General features: G+C 44.7%; 1 protein-coding gene across 2 annotated transcripts in view; it reads right to left on the reverse strand.

Annotated features, from left to right (window-relative positions):
- The window catches only part of gnao1a (guanine nucleotide binding protein (G protein), alpha activating activity polypeptide O, a), a 157,325-nt gene that overhangs the window by 112,616 nt on the left and 20,349 nt on the right, over positions 1 to 24,360 (reverse strand). For both annotated transcript variants that reach the window (XM_061677457.1, XM_061677458.1), the window contains exon 3: positions 651 to 792. In XM_061677457.1, the coding sequence (XP_061533441.1) occupies positions 651 to 792 (142 nt within the window). The remainder of the gene's footprint in view (positions 1 to 650; positions 793 to 24,360) is intronic.

Below are 24,360 nucleotides of genomic sequence, written 5' to 3' on the forward strand. Positions count from 1 at the left end.
AGGTTATGAAAAACGGTGTGTTTTCTCATTTACTAAATAAAATTAGGGCTGTGAATTTAAAAATAAGAGCAAGTAAATAAAAAGTAAGTATTATGTGCTTAACTTCAGAATAATTCTTTGAAAAAAACTAACAAAATATAGATAATATTTCATGTTTTGATCATATGGATAGAAGCAAAATCATGCATTGTAATAATGCATTATACATAGGTAGAGGGTTTTCCAGAATTTTGATGTGAACTTTGGGATTGCGTATTATACATGGGTGCGCTTTATACACGAGAAATTATGGTAACTCAAAAGAGCACGTTTTTTTGTTAGCAATTTATCAGTTACATTTTGTGTTGTTGATGGCTACTGTTTTCTATTTCCGGTAGCAAGCTTAACCTGGTAAAGAACTAAGGACAATCTACTGTGTTCTGCTTTTAAGACTGTAACTCTACTTACTATGTTCTTCATATGCTCTTGCAGTAGATCCAGGCTGACCAACATCCCTATTTAGCTTCATTTAGCTTATAGTTGCTTGGCAATATATACATCATTTGATGTAAAATCTGTCACTTATTTATGTGTGATAAAGTCATACAATTACTGAATATACAGTATATGTTGATTCACGGTGCATATTATGAACAAGGACAAAGACTCACCTTCCTCTCTTTATCTCCATACTCAAGGCCCAGTGTATCCATGGCACGGACGATGGCAGCCAGAGATTGGATGGTGTTGCTGTAAACAACAGGCTTGTACTGCTTTACATCATCACCAGAGAAACCATCCTCGTGGATGATCCTAAACAGAAATGTAAACAAACATTGTCAGTGGCAAGATAAATCCAATGCAACAAGTTTGATATGATTAAAAAGAGTGTATGCAGTATTAATTCAACATTAATACAGATTTAGAGATGTATAGTGTGTACTGGGATCACATAAAGGGTTAGGGTTATGAATATAATAACACAATAATAAGAATAAGTTAGAGCAGCATGAGTGGCTAGAAACAATTAAAAAACAGCCAAGAGGAAGAATCCCGAGATGACATTTAAACCAGGCAGCAGCAGCAGTGTTCTGGTCTGTCGTTTGAAATGTCATGGAGTCTTTCCCTTCCAGTAAGGAGACACAGTCAATAGACAGTTTTCCAGGCAAACAGATTTGGCAAAGAGACAGAGAGGATGAGACAAATCGGACAAAATCAAATAAGCAGCGCCAGGGCTTTCACATAGACATTTAACTCAAAGATGGGGATCAGGGACACAATACAGGCATACATATACAGGTTCGGATATTGTGGTGGTTGACAAAAGGATTTCTTCTAGCCCTGTATGCATCATTATTTATCAAAGGAAAGATCTGTCCAAATCACCTTACTCACCAAGGACAGTCACTGATGAGTCGTGTGTCAGTCGGATCATGAGTGTTCCTCAAATCAAGTTACAATTAAACAAAACGTGACACTTAGAAGACATTATGGCTGTGTGCAGTACTATTTAAAACAAGCTAAGATTAGTTGGAATCATAATCAGCATCAAAGACTGTGTAAGGTCTTGAAAGGCATGACATTTACTTCTTCAGTTATACAATTCATCCATCCATCCATGTTGCATACCTTTGACTCCAGTAATATGCAAAACCTGATTTTTAATCCATTTAACCGAATAAAATTATAACAAGAATCATTTCACCTCACTTACACCAGGTACATGCATTGTCTGATTGATATGAAATTAATAGGACAACACATAATCACTGACGTGGGCTTCAGACTCTCTAGAAAATATCAGTTTTGTAATTCATGTAAAACCATTCCTTTGCAATGCACATACAGTAGGCTATTTGTAATCTTGAGTTTCAGAGCAGTGTTTGTGTATCCAGTTAATCAGGCATCGGTTATCTTTCTGAGAGAGGGCCAATTCATCCATCCATCCATCCATCCATTTTCTGAGCCGCTTCTCCTCACTAGGGTCGCGGGCGTGCTGGAGCCTATCCCAGCTATCATCGGGCAGGAGGCAGGGTACACCCTGAACTGGTTGCCAGCCAATCTCAGGGCACATACAAACAAACAACCATTCGCATTCACATTCACACCTACGGGCAATTTAGAGTCTCCAATTAATGCATGTTTTTGGGATGTGGGAGGAAACCGGAGTGCCCGGAGAAAACCCACGCAGGCACGGGGAGAACATGCAAACTCCACACAGGCGGGACCGGGGATTGAACCCGGGTCCTCAGAACTGTGAGGCTGACGCTCTAACCAGTCGTCCACCGTGCCGCCTAGGGCCAATTCAATACAATGCAATGCAATTCAATACATACTCATGTTATTTTTTGTTTTGGCTTTTAAGGAAGATGTGATTCAATATGTGTGGCACAACATTCAACCATCTTTTATCAAAAGTAATTCTTCTGGACAGGTTCAAGTGAATCTGGAACAATATTTTGTATTGTATTAAACAGTCATACAAGCACTGTAAACTGAGTTTAAGTTGTTCTGTGGTCTCAATGGTACTTACGAGATAGAATTAAATATAAAATATTCTGTAGCTATTGACTGACAGTTGTTAGTCACATCACATCATAAAAAATATGTTGTAATAGTATCTTAACATGGCTTGCCTCTACTTCAGCAGAGTGAAAAACAGACAGACCATTTCTAGGAAGAAATGGCCTAAATGTTGTGTGTGCGTGTGTAAGTGTGTGTGCGTGAGAATCTGGCCTGCTGATGTGAGTTTTCATGCATGAGGACCTTTTCTCATTACCCACTCTACAAGCCCTTCTGTCAGCAAAAAACTGCATGTGCAAGTGTCAATGTGTGTGTATACATCTTCCCTTTGCCTTGGCATAATCTGTACAGTGACCTGAAACATAGTTTAATTCCACACTGAGCCAGACGGATGGACATACGTGCTGACATATGGGCAATTTAACCAAGATATTACACCATCATAGTCTAAGGGTGTCTCTCAACCTTAGGCAAGTAATCCTTTGGGTTGTGGGTAAATAAGAGCATAGACTTCTTTGTGAATCCCAAATATATGCTTTCTGCAAATTTTGTTCAGCAGGCCAACTGAATACAGTATACTTAACATATCCATATTTCTCTGACAACAAAAAGAACAGCACTTCATTTAATATGTCCAAGATTACGTTCGCTGTGCAATTCGACACCACTGCAAGCTACAACTACGGTAATAAAGCTCTGGTATTGAATTTTGCATGCATGGGTGTTATTTTGAAAGCACATTTAGTTTATCCACTGATTGTCATGGTCTGTATTTTAGTTTTAGATTGTTTAGTTTTGTTTCATGTTTTCCTGTATCCCATGTTGTTCATGTCTCGTGTGCTCATTTAGTTATTGTGTCCACCTGTTCTCGTCGACCTTCTACCTTGTGTTGACCAATCAGCTCCCTCCAGCCACTCGTGTCTTGTCCTGGTGTTCCTCGTTGTCTCGTCAATTTGTTTGTATTTAGTTCCCTGGTTTCTTTCAGTGCTTGTTGGTTCATTTCTGTAAGTCATGTCACGAGTAATGTCTTGTTTCCTGTTTTGGGTTTCCTCAAGTGTTTCTTTGTTACTTTGATTATTGGTTTTGGGACTTTGTTTAGTTAGATTTTTCCATGTACCTTGGCTGCCTGTTTTGGAAAATAAAATCATTTTTTGTAATTCCTGTACTCCTGGCTGGCCTCCCTGCTTCTCTACACTTGGGTCCTCCAAATTTTTACTTTCCTTCCAACACCGTGAAAGCCCCAACCTGACACTCATAGAGGAAAAGCACAGTCAAGGAGGACTTATCTGTATTTGTGGTGCATGTTTTTCTATGGCTAGATAGATAGATGCTTGATTCATCCCGTAAAGGAAATTAAATTGTCACAGCAGCAATACTTACACATACTCAGATTAATAATATAGAAAAAACAAGAGAGAAAGAAAGAAAAAGAGCAACATTGACATGGAATTAAAATAAATTCAAATCTAAGCAAGAAAAAAACTAAATTTAACAGATGCTGCATGTAATTATATAATGATGAATTATAATAGGCTACACCCACTGTGTACAGTGTAGGAAATGGTTGATATGCATAATAAGCATGCCTAATATTGCACATTAAAAGTTATATTTCAACAATGAATACAAATTGAGAAGTATAAATATAGATCAGAATCATCTTTATTTGCCAAGTATGTCCAAAAAACACACAAGGAATTTGTCTCCGGTAGTTGGAGCCACTCTAGTACGACAACAGACAGTCAATTGACAGAGAACACTTTTGAGACATAAAGACATTGACAAAAACAGTCACTGAGCAATAAAGGGTTAATAGTTATCTGGTAATGCCGGTACCAATTGAAGAATTGTGCAAGAAGATGCAGTCGTCTACCACTTACAACAGTTTGAATGACTAATATAGCAATAGTCCGGTGCAATGACCATTGTGCAAAGGGCGCCGAGACTTCAATGAATGTATGCAGTTTAAAGTGACTAGTAGTGCGATAATCTGGGACAATGTTGATTGTACAAATGTTGCAGATACTCCTCAGTCGGTGTGAAAATGAGGCAGATGCTACTCTGGCATGAGTGGCCAGAGTAATATAAACAGTGTATAGTAAGTACAGGCGTCACAGTGGACGACTGGTTAGAGCGTCTGCCCCACAGTTCTGAGGATCAGGGTTCAATACCCCGCCTGTATGGAGTTTGCATGTTCTCCCCGTGCCTGCGTGGGTTTTCTCCGGGCACTCCGGTTTCCTCCCACATCCCCAAAATCATGCATGGTAGGTTAATTGAAGACTCTTGTCTATACATATTGTTGCTGTCTGACGGAAACCTTGTGTGTCCGTATATGGTCACTTTGACATCTTTATTTTACAAATTGATAGTACTGCTCTGTCCCCATGTCGTGTGTCATCTAATTTTCTTGAACACTCAAATGTCTGAGAGGTTTTGTAAAATTCTACCTCTTCCCTTATTCTGCAGGAGCCATGTGCCATTATGTCACCTCAAGATTGAGTCTGGATGTGTTTTAGATAATAACGAATGAAAAGAGTTAGGTTAGTTCGATACATTTGAGTAAACCTGTTTTGTTATAAATGGATCTGTCATATACTGCCCTGCAGTTCCATTATTGGAGGGCGCATTGTGTCCTCTCTCTTCCCCATCCCCTCTCTGTTTTCAGTACCTGTCTTCAATCAGCCTCATCACCACGGGTGTATATAAGCCTGCCTGTTCCCGCCTAAGTATTACAGCCTCTCTTAGCGGTACCACGGCCCACCTTATGTCAAGTAAGCTATACTGTTCCTCGCTTCCCTTGTTAACTCTTGTGTCTCCTTGTTCCCAGTGCTCCCCTGTGTTCCTGACCCACGTCATTCCTGCCACCAAGCCAGCCGCCTGTTCTGTCCACTGCCTGCCACCTGTCCACGCCGGCGCCTGCCAACACATCCAGGACCACCTCCATAACCTTTCCTCAATAAACTGTTCATCATTTTACATCTGCCTCCGCCTGCTCTTTGTTCCAGCTACTCCCCACACGTGACAGAATACTTAGGCCACTATGGACCCAGCAACTCTGGAGGCTCTGAAGAACGCACTAACCCTCCAAGGCGCCCACATTGGACGACAGGAGAAAAACCTGCAAGAAATCACCGAAAAGCTCCATTCCCTTTCGCAACATGTCTCCCTCCTTTCCCAACAGATGCAATCCATTCAACCCCCTGTAAGTACCCCTCCCGAGCCCGCAGCCACCCCGCTTCCCGTACAAAGAACCTCATGTCCCTCCGCCCGAGCCCTACTCCGGGGACCTAGGTGCATGTAGCCAGTTTATTTTTAATTGCCCACTCTTATTCAATCTCTAACTGTACAGTTATCCCACTGAACGTTCCAAAATAGCATATGTCACTAACCTCCTCCGCGGCAAAGCAGCAAAATGGTCCACTTCATTATGGCAAAACTCCTCTCCGGTACTTCATTCATTCGATTATTTTTCTGCCGAACTCCACAAAGTATTTGATCACCCAAAGAAGCCACCCGTCTCCTCCTTACACTCACGCAGGGCACTAAATCAGCAGCCGAATATTCCATTGAGTTCCGGTTATTGGCAGGTGAATGCGGGTGGGACAACGCGGGGGGAATTTTCAAATGGCCTCTCAGACCAACTCAAGGATGAGCTAGCATTCCGGGACGAGCCCTCCTCTCTCGAGAATCTCATCGCCCTTTCCATTCGGCTTGATAATCGACTGCGAGAGAGAGCACGAGAGAGGAGGGTCCGCGAATGTAAGAATTCTCCCACTCAGAGCACCATGCCTTTGGCTTCTCACCCACCTCCCGCACCGTCTCCCGCACTTCCGTCACTCCCCGTAGCTACCACAGAGGCCATGCAAATTAGTAAAACGCATCTAGACCCACAGGAGCGTCAGCGTCGAGTTATCCAGCGGCTGTGCATTTACTGCGGTCAATCCGGTCACTTTATTTCCTTATGCCCCCTCCGATCAAAAGACCAGGGTCACCGCGACCCAAGAGCGTCATGGTGAGCCAAACCTCCATTCCCTCAAGCTCTCCCTCTCTCATGATCATTCCCGCTTGCATGACAGTTTCTGCTCAGAACACCCCCATTACTGCCCTTATAGATTCCGGTGCCGATGACTTCTTCATTCATGAAGTAATAATTCACCAGCTCCAAATCCCTCTCCAACCACTTCCGTCCCTGAAGAAAGTCACAGCCCTGGATGGCCGAATCATCTCCCCCGCTACCCACCAAACAATGCCATTCACCTTGCTCATTTCGGGTAATCACCGTGAGAACATCTTACGTTTTGTTATCCCTTCCCCTGATACCCCATTAGTCCTCGGAATTCCCTGGCTCAAAAAACACAACCCCACCATCGACTGGACACACTTAGCCATCACCGGATGGAGCCCTCACTGCCACTCACACTGCCTGCTCTCAGCCACACCGCCCTCTGATAAATCGCCACCCTCTTTCACGTCCGTTGACCCCTCCCGAGTCCCTGAAGAATACCATGATCTCTCTCCGGTGTTCAGCAAAGACCTGCCCATTTCTCTTCCCCCCCACCGCCCGTATGACTGCGCAATTAATCTTCTGCCGGGGGCCCCTCTTCCTTCCAGCCGTCTCTTCAACCTTTCCGACCTGAGAAAAAGGCAATGGAGGACTATATCCATGACTCTCTGGCTTCTGGACGTATACGACCTTCCTCTTCTCCAATAGGGGCCGGGTTCTTTTTTGTTGAAAAGAAAGACACCACTCTTCGCCCATGTATTGACTACCGTGGTCTCAATGACATCACCGTCAAAAATAAATCTCCGCTTCCCCTCATCGACCCCTCGTTTGAACCCCTCTGTGACACCCGTATATTCAACAAGTTGGATCTACGGAACGCCAACCACCTCATCCTTATCTGAGAGGTAGATGAATGGTAAACCGCTTTCAACACCCCTCTTGGACACTTCGAATACCAGGTCATGCTGTTTGGATTGACTAATTCCCCCGCTGTCTTCCAGACCTTCATTAACGACGTCCTCCGTGATATGCTCAACCGGTTTGTTTTTGTCTATTTGGATGACATTCTCATTTTCTCCTGCTCCCTTGAATAACATCACCGTCATATACGCCAAGTCCTCCTACGCCTCCTTGAAAACCGCCTGTATGTTAAACCCGAAAAATGTGAATTCCACCTCTCCTCCGTACACTTCCTGGGCTACGTTATCTTTAAAGGACAACTACAACCCGACCCTGCCAAGATCCAAGCCATCGTTAACTGGCCCACTCCCACCACCCGCAATGAACTGCAATGTTTCCTTAGATTCGCCAATTTCTACCGTCAATTCATCCGTAATTACAGCAAGGTTCCAATTCCCCTCACTAGCCTCACATCCACCAGCTCCCCCTTTCAGTGGACCCCGGCAGCATCCCAAACATTTAGTCAACTCAAGACCCTGTTCACCAGTGCGCCCATTCTTCGCCACCCCGACCACTCCCTCCAGTTCGTGGTCGAGGTTGACGCCTTGGACACGGGGGCAGGGGCTGTCCTCTCGCAGCGGGATCCCACGACCCAGAAACTTCACCCCTGTGCCTTTTTTTTCCGTCGTCTGTCCCCTGCCGAGAGGAACGACGACATCGGCAACCGAGAGCTACTGGCCATTGTATGGGCCTTGGAAGAGTGGAGGCACTGGCTGGAGGGGACTGAACTACCATTCATCATTTGGACAGACCACAAGAATCTCTTTTACCTCCGTTCCGCCAAACGCCTTAACCCTTGACAAGCTCGCTGGGCTCTCTTCTTGAGCAGGTTTAATTTCAGTTTCTCCTTCCGTCCTGGCTCTATAAATAGCAAACCAGATGCCCTGTCTCGACTTTATTCACCCCCCTCCAGCCCTGATGAACCTGTATTTAGACTCCATGGTATTCCCATCGATATTGTCTCTGACAGAGGTCCTCAGTTCTCATCCCTGGTATGGAAGGAATTCTGTGACACGGTGGGCACAGCAGCCAGCTTGTCGTCAGGATATCATCCGCAGACCAACGGCCTAGATGGAGCGGGCAAACCATTGAATCTGCCCTCCGTTGTGTTGCCGCACGCAACCCCTCCTCCTGGAGCTCATTCCTCCCATGGATTGAGTAGGCTCACAACTCCCTCACCAATTCCGCTACCGGTATGTCCCCATTCATGGCTTGCTAAGGTTAACAATCCCCATTATTCCAAGAACAGGAGCAGGCAATGGCAGTCCCCGCCGTCAAGGATCATCTCCGGAGAATCCAGGCAGTGTCGAAAGACGTCCGAGCGGCGTTGACCCGTTCCGTCGCACGCAATAAACATCATCGCTCCCCGACGCCCGAATACAAGGTGGGCCAATCTGTCTGGCTTTCTTCTCACGACCTCCCGCTTCAGACAGAGTCCCGGAAACACACTCCGCATTTCATTGGTCCCTTCCCCATTACCAAGATCATCAATCCCACTTCCGTCCAACTGAAGCTTCCACAGTCTCTGAAAATTCATCTCACATTCCACGTCTCTTTGCTGAAGCCTGTCTCCACCTGCGATTCATTTTCGCTTATAAAACTGCTTAGTCAGCTAATAATTTTATTTATTGCATCACTCATGGCTCTAAGGCCTTTAAGAAAGAGTTTGGGAGGATGATGTATCCAGTCGTTTGCTTTTGTGAAGTACTAAAGGATTTTTGTCTGGGGGGCATTGCCATGATCACAGACGTTGATGTGGACGGCTAGCGCTGCAACATGTCTTACCATTTTAACCTTTTTTTTTTCTTTTAGCATATTAAATTAACGATTGAACAGGATTTTGGCGTGGTGTTGTGTTGATGGTGGTGGTAGCGTTTTATGACAGCAATGTAAGGTATAATATCAACTTGAACAATGTGATGTTTGTTTGTCCTCAATCACAAATCCCTGGGGTTTGCATACAGTAAGTCTCACGTTTATTTTCCTTTGTTGTGCAGTGAACACACTGGTGAGAAGTGGGTAGTACTGAGTCCAAACTGCAGTGATAAAAATCCCCAGTTATGATGACAAGAGCCTCTGGGTGCAGGCTCTGTCACCCGGCCACACTTTATGAATTGTATCATAAGCTGCTGCCTCTGTAGCAGATGGTGGAACATACACTGTTATAATTATGATGGAATGTCCGTATTGCAACAGCAAACAGTTCAATGTGTAGTGTGCACAGAAGTTCCTTCACGGTAATGCCTCTATTACGCCACCGCTCAATCACAAGAATTGCAAGCATGCCACCCTTCTCCTTACTGCTCTGAGTCAACTCTGTCTGCCCGCAATGTCCTGAAGCTGAGAAGTGAATTACTGTTTTAATCAGTGTGCCAAACCTGTCCATTTTATTTGGGAGTCCCCACATCTACCTTGATGATAGCCAGAATGGAGGGCTAGGACTTTCTCTTTCTAACTAGCATTTTTGCGCCAGCATTGCACCCTCATCACCGCATTTGCGTCTTTCGAAGAACAATTTTTTATTTTTTTTGTTCCACTTCAGAATAGTTCAATGCTTCATTCTTAGTCATTCTTGGGTGTTTTTAGCTGTGTGTTTTGCGTCATTACCGTGTTGGAGGACGCATGACTGACAGCTGAGCCCAAAATGTCTGATGCGAAGCAGCAAATTTCGGTCAACAATGGCATGCTGGTAAATGAGCTTTCATTTTACCCTGCACAAACTTAAAATACCCAGTGCCAGATGCAGTAAAGCAGCCAAGTAATACAACCAAGGCTTGTCTATGTTTCACAGTAGGGACAGTATTCTGTTCTTAATTTTTATGTCTATAAGCACAGATACTGTACATATGTTCAGACATTTGAGTCTTGTCAATATGTATTTTGCTAAATCCATTCTTGTCAGTTTCAATTTATTTGAGTGACCATTTTTGGGTTGTCTTTCTTCAATGGAAATGTAGCAATAATTTTGCCCGTGTGTGTATATACTGTCAGAATACACGTACAATTACACTTGTGCAAAATATGAGGAAACAAAATATGAAATTATACCTAAACAAAGATAAAAGTATTGCCTTTATTGACATTGTGTCCTGATCTGTGTTTTGTTTATCTTTGGATTTTGGTAGAACGTACAAGGTACAAGGTACTTTTATTGTCAATTCTACAATAGACACATATAGAGGATTGAACTTACAGTACTGAAGGGCCCACGATGCTAAAAATGAATAATAATTGTAGCGGATATGCTCCCACAAGCGGCATGGTGAGTGACTGGTTAGAGCGTCTGCCTCACAGTTCTGAGGACCGGGGTTCAAATCCCGGCCCCGCCTGTGTGGAGTTTGCATGTTCTCCCCGTGCCTGCGTGGGTTTCCTCCCACATCCCAAAAACATGCATGCTAGGTTAATTGACAACTCTAAATTGCCATAGGTGTGAATGTGAGTGTGAATGGTTGTTTGTTTATATGTGCCCTGCGATTGGCTGGCAACCAGTTCAGGGTGTACCCCGCCTTCAATGATAGCTGAGATAGGCTCCAGCGCTCCCGCGACCCTTGTGAGGAAAAGTGGCTCAGATAATGGATCCTCTTTGGCACGCTTTCCTCTGGTGTTAACAACACGTGAAAGAGGAGAAAATGGGACACCGCGTGTGCGGCTGTCAATGCTGTGGGGTCAGAACAGCGCACGCACGCTGAACTAAAAAATAAGTGGTCAGACATGAAGGTGGATGTGAAGCGGAGGACAGCTGCCCACCGCCAAAGTGTGACCAAAACAGGCAGAAGAATCGGCGCGGAGGGCCTCACCCCGTTCGAGGAGAGAGTCGCCGCGATCATGGGTGACACTACTCTTTCGGGTGGTGGGAGCACATGTGGCTGACTCTGATCACCTCACAAGGTTAATACCATGTATTTTTCTAACTCATAAGAAATGTGTTCAGACAGTAACCTACACTCAGCCCTGTGAGATAAAGGTTCATGCGTAAATGTTGTATGTATGGTATTTGTAATAAATCTTTTGAATTCAAATCGAAGAACATCAACATATCAAAGAGGATATCAAAAACTTTGAGTCCTTTTTGATGACTCAATTTATTATTTTAATACACAGGAGAGGACACGCACGCTGAAAAAAAATGTTAAATATTTTTAGAAGAAGGGGGGTAAATTATGTCATTTCAACACATTTTAATGATGTGCAACCGATGTACATGTTCAAATTAAGGAAATTCAAAGGACTCTTTTTATGTGTAGTCGCAGCCACGCGCTACGTGTTCGGGGGATTCGTCCACCGTCTCTGTCGTCTCCTCCGGCATCCCCAGGGTCTCCGACGCAATTACGCTCCAACAAATGGCTGCTGCTGCACCCGTGCAGACTGATAAAAAGAGTCCTTTGAATTGATTTCATTTGAACGTACATCGGTTGCACGTGATTAAAATGTTAAAATCACATAATTTACCCTTCTCCTAAAAAAAAAGAAAAAGTTATTTTTACACATTTTAACCAATGTATTTGTTCAAATTCAATTAAATACATTCAAAGGATGTGCTGGAGTCACGAAGCGATTGTGAGGGCAATAGTCAGCATAAATGATCGCCTTGATCAATTAATAGGTGGCGTCACAAATATCAGTGGTTCATTAAATATACTGGTTAACAAATGAATTCTGAGTCCTTGCTTCAATTACATTGTTGAAATAAAATGTTGCCGGGCATTAATTGTTCATCAGTGCTAATTGTTCATGTGTCTCTGATGTGCAGATTTATGATAAAAGTTTCCCAGCTCACCTCTAAGTGTCGCCAAAGCACCAAAAGCTGTAGAAACGTGCGTACACCAGCCATGCAGTTGGCGTGAGGGACCGCACATTTCCACGGTCATTTCACTCTTGATACATCTGACCTTTGCCGTGAAAAAGAACGTACGCCATGTTTTTGTGCATACGCACCTTTTGTACATAAGGCCCCTGGTCACCAGGAGGGGGTGGAGACCTGTGGGCAGGTGTGCTGTGTGCCTCAAAGTGAGCAAAGAAGATGTTTAGCTCATTCAACAGGGAGGTGGAGCTGTCACAGATCTGTGGTGAGGATTTGTAGTCTGTAATGGTCTGAATACATCGCTATAGACTCCTGGTGTCACTGCTGTTACTGAAGCGGTGGGCGATCCTCCTGGAGTACTCCCTCTTGGCCTCCCCGATGCCACAGGACAGATTGGCCCTAGCTGTCCTCAGGCCCTCCTCATCCCAAGACCTAAAAGCAGCGTTGCCTGTAGACCTCCGCTGTCAGCCATGGCTTCTGATTAGCACAAACAGTGATGGACTTAGTGGTGGTGACATCAACCATGCACTTGCTAATGTCGGGGGTAACAGTCGCCGTGTACTCCTGATTGTCAGTGATGGAGTTGTGGTGGCAAAACAGTCTTGAAGCACTTCTAGGGACCCTTCTGGTCACACTCGTACCTGTTTCCTAACTGGTTGGGTGACTTTAACCAGTGGACTGTAACCTGGCATGAGCATGACAGTGAGTTGGTCTGAGGCGGGGGAGGGGAAGGGCCTTGTAGGCTCCTGTCAGGGAGGTAAAAACATTGTCCAGAGTGTTATGTCCCCGTGTTGGAAAGTCAATGCTTGAGTAGAGTTTTGGAAACACAGTCTTGGGGTCAGCATGGTTGAAATTCTCAGCCAGGATGAGGAAAGCATCTGCTGCTGCTGATATGATGGCATAGTTCACTCAGCGCCTCACTCCTTTTGTTATTATTGGAGCTGGGAGGGATGTAAACAGCCACAAGCAGTATAGCAGTAAATTCCCTCGGTAAATAAATGGCCGGCACTTCAGAACCATAAACTCCAGTAGTGGTGAGCAGGGTTGACTGACCAAGAAAGAGTCCCGGCAACAGGCAACGTTGACCTCAACACAGAGCCCGTATGTTGGCTAACATGATGGTGGGAATTGCCGGCTTGTGTGGTTTAGGTGCTAGCCTTTCTCGGATAGCTCCACGCATGGCCCCGCTTCTCCTTCCTCCTTCGCCGTTCGTGGCACCTCCACTGTGGGCGCAAAGCAGGAGTGGGGGTCGGAGTTGTTATAGGCACCCGGACCAGACTGCAGTTCCGTAGCTCCTCAGTGAGAGTAGAATTTAACTCCGTAAAAGTAGCTCTGCCTATGTCGAACAGAAACCTATGACTGTATCTGCGCCTTGGGACATGTAGACTTGACAAAGACGGGCTAAAACACTCTGACATATAAGACGATAGACACAAAAACACATTCAGTCGGGACACAGAGAAGCCACTGTGTGTGCACGCGCCGCCATTACGCCCGTAAGGTGGTTCAGATCACTTCAGTTTCCTGTTGTGATCTAGTCTCCTCCTCTTGTCTTTGTTTCTATCTATTCCTGTCATGCCTACCCCTCTAGGGTATCAACCAACCAGCTCTCTCCAACCAGTCGTGTCTTGTCCAGGTGTGCCTTATTGTCTGGTCAGTCTGTTTGTATTTAGTTCCCTGTTTTTCATTCAGTCAGTCTCTGACCATTGTCAAATGTTGCCTGTCCTGTCGTATGTTGTGCTAAGTCCGTTCCCCATGTTTATTTATTTGTATGCCAGTTGTTTTTTACTTTACATTATATATATTTTATTCCTGCTACACCATACCTTGATTTACTGCTTTTGTAATAAATACTTTTTTGAGATTCCCTTGAACTCCTGCCTTCCTTTTCTGTTTTGTGTTTACCTTATGCCTCCTCAATACTGTATCACGACGAACCCCCAAACTTGACAGATTGTTCATTATTGATGTACTCTATGTGGTCGAACGGCATGGCGGATGACTGGTTAGCACATCTGCCTCGCAGTTCGGAGGACCAGGGTTCAAATCCCGGCCCTGCCTGTGTGGAGTTTGCATGTTCTCCCCGTGCCTGCGTGGGTTTTCTCCGGGTACTCCTGTTTCCTCCCACATCCCAAAAACATGCATGGTAGGTTGATTGAAGATCTATATTGCCCATAGGTGTGAATGTGAGTGTGAATGGTTGTTTGTGTATATGTGCCCTGCGATTGGCTGGCGACCAGTTCAGGGTTTACCCCGCCTCTCGCCCGTAGATAGCTGGGATAGGCTCCAGCACGCCCGCGACCCTAGTGAGGAGAAGCGGTAGAGAAAATGGATGGATGGATGGATGTGGTTGAACTAAACATCATCAAACTATTGAGTGCTTCTAATATTTTACTGAGTTATGAAATACTGTAATGCTAAATGAAGTAGCCCCAAATATAAATATCAACCAAATTAATAACATCAATTTGTCTTTGGACGTGCTGATTTAGTCATGAGTTTTGGTGTATGATTATGTGTACAAATACTTCTCTGCTGCAAAAAAAAAAACATGCCTGCTTCTCTCCACTCTATTTCCAATTATCCTCTCCACTCTTATTTTTATCCTCACACCTACTCATAAGAAGACACACACAAACACATAGCCTACACACTGCACTGTGCAATTAGGTACTTAACTTGGTTCTGTTCTGCATTGTGACTTGACACCATTGTTTGTCCTAATACAACCACACATAACTCTTTGAGGTTGGCTCTTTATTATTGTGTTGCACATACACTCCGTTGGCAGTCTTTTGTCTACAAAGCTCTTTGTGACAAAGTGCATGCTGACCAACTCTTTTCAACACTTCTGGACAGAGTTACTGTGTGTCTTTGGGGGAGAATTAATGTTAATGGGCATAAGCCTGATTATGGTAGAATCAGAATCATTACAAAAGAAGCTATAAATAAACAGAAGTTTCAGTAATACAGCCCTTGGCCCTGATAGACTCAAATAAACTAACGGGTTATTTGAAATGCATGCCTCAGTCACTTATAATCTGGCATTACTCACTGGCATCACACATTAAGGTCAAGCAGCAACATCCTGACGGCACATACTGTACTTTCACCAACATACCTCTGTGCTCTGAGCGCAGCACCTTTTCTTTTAAACACAAAAAACATATTTTTAACTACATATTTCTGAAGATGTTGAGTGGGTGTGGGTAGAGAATGTTTTAGGTTTTGTGCCATTTTCAGTCTGTTCAGCAAAGGGTGGATCCAGTAAGGTTTAACAAAAACCTATTAAGCAGAAATTTAGCTTTTATAGGAAAAAAGAAATTACAACCTAGGGAGGTCGAACTATACAATATCCTCTCAGTGTTTATGAGCTCACAATGACAATGATTCCAATACCATAGACAAAAGATCATGATTCATTGTAAAACTGAAATCAAATTATATTCTAGTACTGTACAGTAAATGTATCAGTATAAATCAGCTCATACGCCATGTTATGCCAGTTGTTGCTTGGCCAGATAGGGGCAGCCATGGCCAGGTGACCTGCATGTGATCGAGGAGACACAGGTTAAAAAAAGCACATAAAATGGCATTAGCCAGTCATGCCCACTAGGCCGTTGCATCCATCCATCCATTTTCTGAGCCGCTTATCCTCACTAGGGTCGCGGGAGTGCTGGAGCCTATCCCAGCTGTCATCGGGCATGAGGCAGGGTACACCCTGAACTGGTTGCCAGCCAATCGCAGGGCACATAAAAACAGACATTCGCACTCACAGTCACACCTACGGGCAATTTAGAGTCTCCAATTTATGCATGTTTTTGGGATGTGGGAGGAAACCAGAGTGCCCGGAGAAAACCCACGCAGGCACGGGGAGAACATGCAAACTCCACACAGTCGGGGCCGGGGATTGAACCCGGGGCCTCAGAACTGTGTGGCTGACGCTCTAACCAGTCGTCCACCGTGTCACCTGGCTGTTGCATGTATGCAAAAATAGATTTGTTGGTGAATAGAAATCGCCATTCTTAGTTTAGACATTAAATTATAGATTCACATCGAGCACATTTCAGAGGAGGGCAAACAACTTGCATCTGGTATGTTACATACATTTCTTTTGATAGCTGATCTGTGGAATATTGATTGTGACCTGTGGAATATCGATCGGATTGTCTAGCAAATGGAATCTGACCTTTCAAATTATCTGTGATTATCTCCTGATGTTGTGTCATCAAAGTAAATGTCACCACTTTGGGACTTTTAGGGTTGCTCTTTTAAATTTTAGAATTTCACTTTCAAGTCAACCTGCATTTTCTTGCTGCTGATATCACCAAGTTGGACAATAAGAACAGAGGAAGCTGTTGTTCTTTTAACACTTTCTTACTAATTTACTTACTTACTTCTACTTCTTGTAAAACTATTGCTTTGTAATTCATGGGTCAGTTTCTGCTCGAAACATATCGTGGTGTTTTATGTACAAAATGTGTTAGGTTCCAGGAATGAAGTCACAAAAGATGTATTTCACATCCACTTTGATGTAATCCCTCTGAAGTCAATTCTCCTTCTTCTTCTCTGCCACGCCTTCATCCATCCATCCATTTTCTTCCCCTTATCCGAAGTCGGGTCACGGGGGAAGCAGCTTTAGCAGGGACGCCCAGACTTCTCTCTCGTCAGGTACTTCATCCAGCTCTTCTGGTGGGATCCTGAGGCGTTCCTAAGCCAGCCAACATAGTCTCTCCAGCATGTCCTGGGTCGTCCCCGGGGTCTCCTCCCGGTGGGACATGCCCGGAACACCTCACCAGGGAGGCGTCCAGGAGGCATCCTAATCAGATGCCTCAGCCACCTCATCTGGCTCCTCTCAATGTGGAGGAGCAGCGGCTCTACTCTGAGCCCTTCCCGGATGACCAAGATTCTCACCCTATCTCTGAGGGAGAGGCCGGAAACCTTGCGGAGGAAACACATTTCGGCCGCTTGTATCCGGGATTTCATTCTTTCAGTCACGACCCATAGCTCGTGACCATAGTTGAGGGTACGAACGTAGATCGACCGGTAAATTGAGAGCTTCACCTTTCGGTTTAGCTCCTTCTTCACCACAACGGACCGATACAAAGTCCTCATCACTGCAGACACTGCACCGATCCGCCTGTTGATCTCCTGTTCCATTCTTCCCTCACTCGTGTACAAGACCCCAAGATACTTGAACTCCTCTACTTGGGGCAGCATCTCATTCCCGACCTGGAGAGAGCACGCCACCCTTTTCCGGCTGAGGACCATGGTTGATGGTATACCGCTTCTCCCTCATGAGATGCCAGATGGTGGACCAGAATTTCCTCGAAGCCGTATGGAAGTCTTGCCACGCCTTCATGCACTCCTAAAAAGATTCCTGCAGTTCCATCATCAAGGCCATTGACGGTCATCCACATCTTCAAAATGGGTCCCCTTGATGACTCCATTGAGCTGGGGGGGGGGGGAAATCACAGAGACAGGCCGGGTTACTAGGGAGGGTGCTCCAGAACAGCAATGTTCTTCTTGGCCAGGAACTGTTGGATGCTCATAGCATTGTGTGAGCAGGTGCCTTTACATGGTGAAGCATCCATAAGTGGTCCTCCCACAACTTTCTTGGCATTGAACAAAGCAAATGTACAGGATGTCATTGTAGACATGCCGTTGATTGTCTGGCTCATATGGAAGAATGTTCAATGGCTGCAGAAAGCTGAGGTTACAGTAACAGTCGTGCCCACTATTATTGGGACCCATGAAGTTGAAGTACTAAATGTGCAATATCTCCTCACACAGAATGTGGTCTAGTCTGTGGTCTTGTCTCCATGGCCCAAATGTAGGCAATGACTTCAAAAATGGTGGCTTTGTAGTCATAGCACACTGAGTGCTGAACGATACCACTTGTCTCCTATCCTCAATGTTGTTATCAGAATCAGAATCAGAATCAGAATCATCTTTATTTGCCAAGTATGTCCAAAACACACAAGGAATTTGTCTCCGGTAGTTGGAGCCGCTCTAGTACAACAAACAGTCAATTTACAGAACACTTTGGGGACATAAAGACATTGACAAAAAACAATTGTGCAAAAAGATGCAGAGTCCTCTAGCACTTAGAGCAGTTCGAACGACTAATATTGCAATAGTCCGGTGCAATGACCATTGTGCAAAGGGCGCTGAGACTTCAAGGAGTGTATGCGGTTTAAAGTGACGAGTAGTGCGATCATCTGGGACAATGTTGGTTGTGCAAATGTTACAGATACTCCTCAATCAGTGGTCCTCCTATTTCATCTCTTTAACAACTCTATAACAACCATTCACTTTCTGTTCCACATGACACCATGTGACTTCAGAGCACTATCCACATTGCTTGCAAAAAGGTCCCTCTCCTGCGACTGTCCGTATTTACATTGTGATGTTTGCAGTGCAATAGTTATGTATTTATTATTGTATAATTTACAAAGACACCAATGGCTACAAAAAGACCTATTCCAATTTGTCCAGTGGGAAATACATGTATTATGCATACCTCCTCAATTAGCAATACTATTTCCACGGTGACATGCAGATCAAGATGCACACACAGGCATAAAAATCTAGACAGAAAGGGGTAATGATCATGATTCAGTATTACATAAGGTAAAACTGCATTAAAAATGACACTATATCTGTTTCATTGGGGCATGTTACAGTGGCTTTCTTAGCACCCTGTTCTAAAACCTCCACTCACCCCATATTCCCCATCTTTTCTCATTATAGCATATTGCTACAGAAATAGTATAGTTTTATAGGATATGATACAGTGCAACCTTCTGTCAGGATTTTCAACAGTCTCTCCAAATTGTTCAGACTTCATCTCGCATTCCACACTTTTCACTGTATCTTTAATATACTCTTTAATTCATAACCATGGTAACACCACTTCCTTATTGTTGACAAATGGACAATAGATTGGACAATTCCAATAGATGGCGCCTACCAGTGTGGTCGCCTCGGTAACGCGCTCTCTAGTATTGTCTTTGTTTTTGTGTTTTTCGTCCGTCTTTGGAGACCTTACACGACTCACTTACACAAGGGGAGACCTAACCATCAAGGAGGCTACTCCGGACTTTCTGTCACCAACCTTCGAAAATCCGCTCAGTTTTTTCCCCGAGTTACTCACCGGAGCGGCGTCCGCGGTTTTCGGCGCATGGAGGCGGAAGCGGCGCCACAGAGGGAAACGAGCCGGTATTCAGGTGAAACTCCACAAGAGAGGAAACAGATTGGCGTTCCCATCAATCCACCTCGCGAATGTACGCTCCCTACCCAACAAAATGGACGAGCTTCATCTTCTGTTAAAGACCAGTAAAGACTTCGGACGTTCCGCGGCCATGTGCTTCACGGAGACCTGGCTTTGCGACGCTGTACCCGATGGCACCGTCATGCTTCCCGGCTTCAACATTCATCGAGCGGACTGCGACATGGAATCATCGGGGAAAACAAAGGGCGGCGGGATATGCCTCCATATCAACGGAAAATGGTGTACGGACGTCACGGTGCTCAGCACACACTGCAGCCCGCATTTGGAGTCGCTGTTTTTGAACTGTAAACCATTCTACTCGCCACGTGAGTTTGCATCGTTTATACTGGCTGGAGTCTATATTACACCTCAAGCTAACACGAACGACTTGTTCGGCATTGCTAACGCTCGCCGAACAAGTCAATGAAATTGAAAAAAAACACCCGGACTCACCCCTCATTATTCTCGGGGACTTTAACAAAGCTAAACTCAACCACGAACTCCCTAAATACAAGCAGCACATCGACTGTCCTACCAGGGAAAATAATACTTTAGACCACTGCTACACTACGGTAAGAAACGCATACCGTGCTATACCTCGTGCAGCCCTGGGCTCGTCTGATCACTGCTTAATTCACTTAATACTGACGTACAGGCAAGAACTTAAATGTGCGAAGCCTACAGTGAAAACAGTCAATAAGTGGACCAATGAAGCCAAGATGGAACTTCAAAGCTGTTTAGACTGCACAGACTGGAGTGTCTTTGAAAATTCAGCTGGCAGCCTGGATGAATATACGGACACTGTCACATCCTATATCCGTTTCTGTGAAGAGGTTTGTGTACCAACAAAATCATTTCAGACATTCAACAACAACAAGGCGTGGTTCACTGCTAAACTTAAGCAGCTTCGCCAAGCTAAGGAAGATGCATATCAGAGCGGGGACAGGGCCTTGTATAATCGAGCTAGAAACCATCTTACTAAAGAAATTAACATTGCAAAGAGGATCTATGCAGCAAAGTTGGAAAAACAGTTTAGCGTGAACGACTCTAAATCAGTCTGGCATGCATTCCAATCGCTGACTAATTACAAGCGACGATCCCCCCAAGATGAGAACAATAGCACACTAGTCAACGACTTGAATACCTTCTACTGCAGATTTGACAAGGACAGTTTCACTCCACACACCCACCCGGCCGCACCCGCGACCACAACCACACCTCTGACTTCTGCGTTAACCATCCATGAACAGGATGTGAGACGCATCTTCAAACAACAGAAGATTAACAAAGCGGCAGGACTGGACCATGTGTCCCCATCCTGCCTCAAAGTCTGCGCGGACCAGCTCGCTCCAGTCTTCACTCAGATCTTCAACAGATCTTTGGAAATGTGCGAAGTTCCATCCTGTTTCAAACGCTCCACCATCATTCCAGTCCCCAAGAAACCTGCAATCTCTGGTCTGAATGACTACAGGCCTGTCGCTTTGACATCTGTGGTCATGAAGTCCTTTGAACGTCTCGTGCTGGACGACCTCAAGAGTGTCACAGGTCCCCTGCTGGACCCCCTGCAGTTTGTCTACCAAGCGAACAGGTCTGCGGATGATGCAGTCAACATGGGACTGCACTTCATCCTAGAACACCTTGACAGTGCAGGGACCTACGCGAGGATCCTGTTCGTGGACTTCAGCTCAGCGTTCAACACCATCATCCCTGAACTCCTTTCAACCAAGCTTCTCCAGCTCAGCGTCTCACCTGCCATCTGCCAGTGGATTTACAGCTTTCTGACGGGCAGGACACAGCAGGTCAGGCTGGGGGAGGCCACCTCATCCACACGCAGCATCAGCACTGGGGCGTCCCAAGGTTGTGTCCTCTCTCCGCTGCTCTTCTCTCTCTACACGAACGACTGCACCTCAGCGAACCCGACTGTCAAGCTCCTGAAGTTTGCAGATGACACCACTGTCATCGGCCTCATCAAGGACGGTGACGAGTCTGCATATCGACAGGAAGCGGAGCGGCTGGAGCTGTGGTGCGGCCGACACAACCTGGAGCTGAACACGCTCAAGACTGTAGAGATGATCGTGGACTTCAGGAGGCATCCTTCGCCACAGCTGCCCCTCACGTTGTCCAGCTGCCCTGTGTCAACCGTCAAGACCTCCAAGTTCCTGGGAATTACAATCTCTCAGGACCTGAAGTGGGCGACCAACATCAACTCCGTCCTCAAAAAGGCCCAGCAGACGATGTACTTCCTGCGGCTTCTGAGAAAGCACGGCCTGCCACCGGAGCTGCTGAGACAGTTCTACACATCGAATCAGTCCTGTGTTCTTCCATCACAGTCTGGTTTGGTGCTGCTACAAAAAAGGACAAACTCCGACTGCAACGGACAATCAAAACTGCTGAAAGGATTGTCGGTACCCCCCTACCCACCATTGAGGACTTGCACGCTGCCAGAACTAAGACAAGGGTGTGCAAAATCCTCTCGGACCGTCTGAACCCCGGTCACCAGCTCTTCCAGCTCCTTCCCTCAGGTAGGCGCTACCGATCAACGCAAACTAGAACTAGTAGACATTCCAACAGCTTCTTCCCTCTTGCGATCAACTTCTTAAACACCTAACCTATAATTCCATTACAACAAGCTGGAAATTTTTTGACTTGAGTTCGTTGTCACATTTCTGTGGGGCCAATTATGTATTACCCGTGCACTCACTGTAGTTGTCTCGCCATGCTGCACTATTTGCATATACTGGCCACTCATGCCAGAGTAGCATCTGCTCCATTTGCACACTGATTGAGGAGTATCTGTAACATTTGCACAACCATCATTGTCCCAGATGATCGCACTACTTGTCACTTTAAACCGCATACACTCCTTGAAGTCTCAGCGCCCTTTGCACAATGGTCATTGCACCGGACTATTGCAATATTAGTCATTCGAACTGCTCTAAGTGCTAGAGGACTCTGCATCTTTTTGCACAATTGTTTTTTGTCAATGTCTTTATGTCTCCAAAGTGTTCTGTAAATTGACTGTCTGTTGTACTAGAGCGGCTCCAACTACCGGAGACAAATTCCTTGTGTGTTTTGGACATACATGGCAAATAAAGATGATTCTGATTCTGATTCTGATAAAATGCTACCATACTACATATTTTACCATGCACATACAGGGACAGCCAGTTTAATTAACTGCTCGTTGAAAACAACCGCAGCATGTGACACACCTATCATCTTGCCTACAAATTAAAATGTTTGTGCCAATCAGATTCAGAATCAGAATCAGAATCATCTTTATTTGCCAAGTATGTCCAAAACACACAAGGAATTTGTCTCCGGTAGTTGGAGCCGCTCTAGTACAACAGACAGTCAATTTACAGAACACTTTGGAGACATAAAGACATTGACAAAAAACAATTGTGCAAAAAGATGCAGAGTCCTCTAGCACTTAGAGCAGTTCGAATGACTAATATTGCAATAGTCCGGTGCAATGACCAGGATCTACTAAAAATGTATCTGCCAATCATATAATTATGCTCTGTTTGAATGAAAACTCTGCATTTTAAGCATTCCTCCTGACAGAATCAGAATCAGAATCATCTTTATTTGCCAAGTATGTCCAAAAACACACAAGGAATTTGTCTCCGGTAGTTGGAGCCGCTCTAGTACGACAACAGACAGTCAATTTACAGAACACTTTCGAGACATAAATACATTGACAAAAAAAAAACAGTCGCTGAGCAGTAAAGGGTTGCTAGTTATCTGGTAATGCCGGTACATTTTTTTTTTGACAATTGTGCAAAAAGATGCAGAGTCCTCTAGCACTTAGAGCAGTTCGAATGACTAATACTGCAATAGTCCGGTGCAATGACCATTGTGCAAAGGGCGCCGAGACTTGAAGGAGTGTATGCGGTTTAAAGTGACGAGTAGTGCGATAGTCTGGGACAATGTTGGTTGTGCAAATGTTGCAGATACTCCTCAATCAGTGTGCAAATGGAGCAGATACCTCCTTCAAATAAAATTAAATTGAATTTAGGATTAACCTCTGGAAAGATCTGACCTCAGCCATGGCCAAGCAACCTTTGCCACCCCCTGCAAGATCTGAATTTTGTCATGACGATTAATGCATGTCTAATTAGGGAAAAGAAAATTGGGGGAATGTCTTATCTTGCAGTATTAACAAAGATTAAAAAAAAAAAAAATGACAATTTGCCCTACACTTTTCTTGTCTGTAATAAAGCGTGAAATAAAATAATGTTACTGTCATGGTCTATGTTTTGGTTTGGTTTGGATTGTTTGACTTTGTTTCATGTTTTTCATGTCTTGTTGTGTGCTAATTTAGTTATTGTGTCCACCTGTTCTCGTCAACCTTCTACCGTGTGTCGACCAATCACCTCCCTCCAGCCAATTGTGTCTTGTCCAGGTGTTCCTCGTTGCCGCGTCAATCTGTTTTTATATAGTCCCCTCTTTTTTCTGTCTCTCTGTGCCACGTCTTAGTTACCAGTCATGTATTGTTTCCAGTTTTAGGTTTATTCAAGTGTTTCTTTGTTACTTTGGTTATCTGTTGTGGGACTTTGTTTTGTTTGCTTTATCCATGTTCCTTGTTTGCCCTTTTTTGGGGAAATTAAATATATTTTTTTAGACTCCTGCACTCCTGCCTTGCCTCCCTGCATTTGGGTCCTCCACCTTTTTGCCTTGCCTTCCTTGCCTTCAAAAAACAATTGTGACAGTTACAAAATAGATCTTTGCTTACCCAACTTTTTAAAATTATCAGCTGTACAGATCTATACACCTATCATCTCCGCTTATCCAGTGAACGGTCACAAGATGCTCGAC

The sequence above is a fragment of the Phycodurus eques genome, chromosome 5 (genome assembly GCF_024500275.1).
Source record: "Phycodurus eques isolate BA_2022a chromosome 5, UOR_Pequ_1.1, whole genome shotgun sequence".
In the NCBI taxonomy this organism is placed as follows: Eukaryota; Metazoa; Chordata; class Actinopteri; order Syngnathiformes; family Syngnathidae; genus Phycodurus; species Phycodurus eques.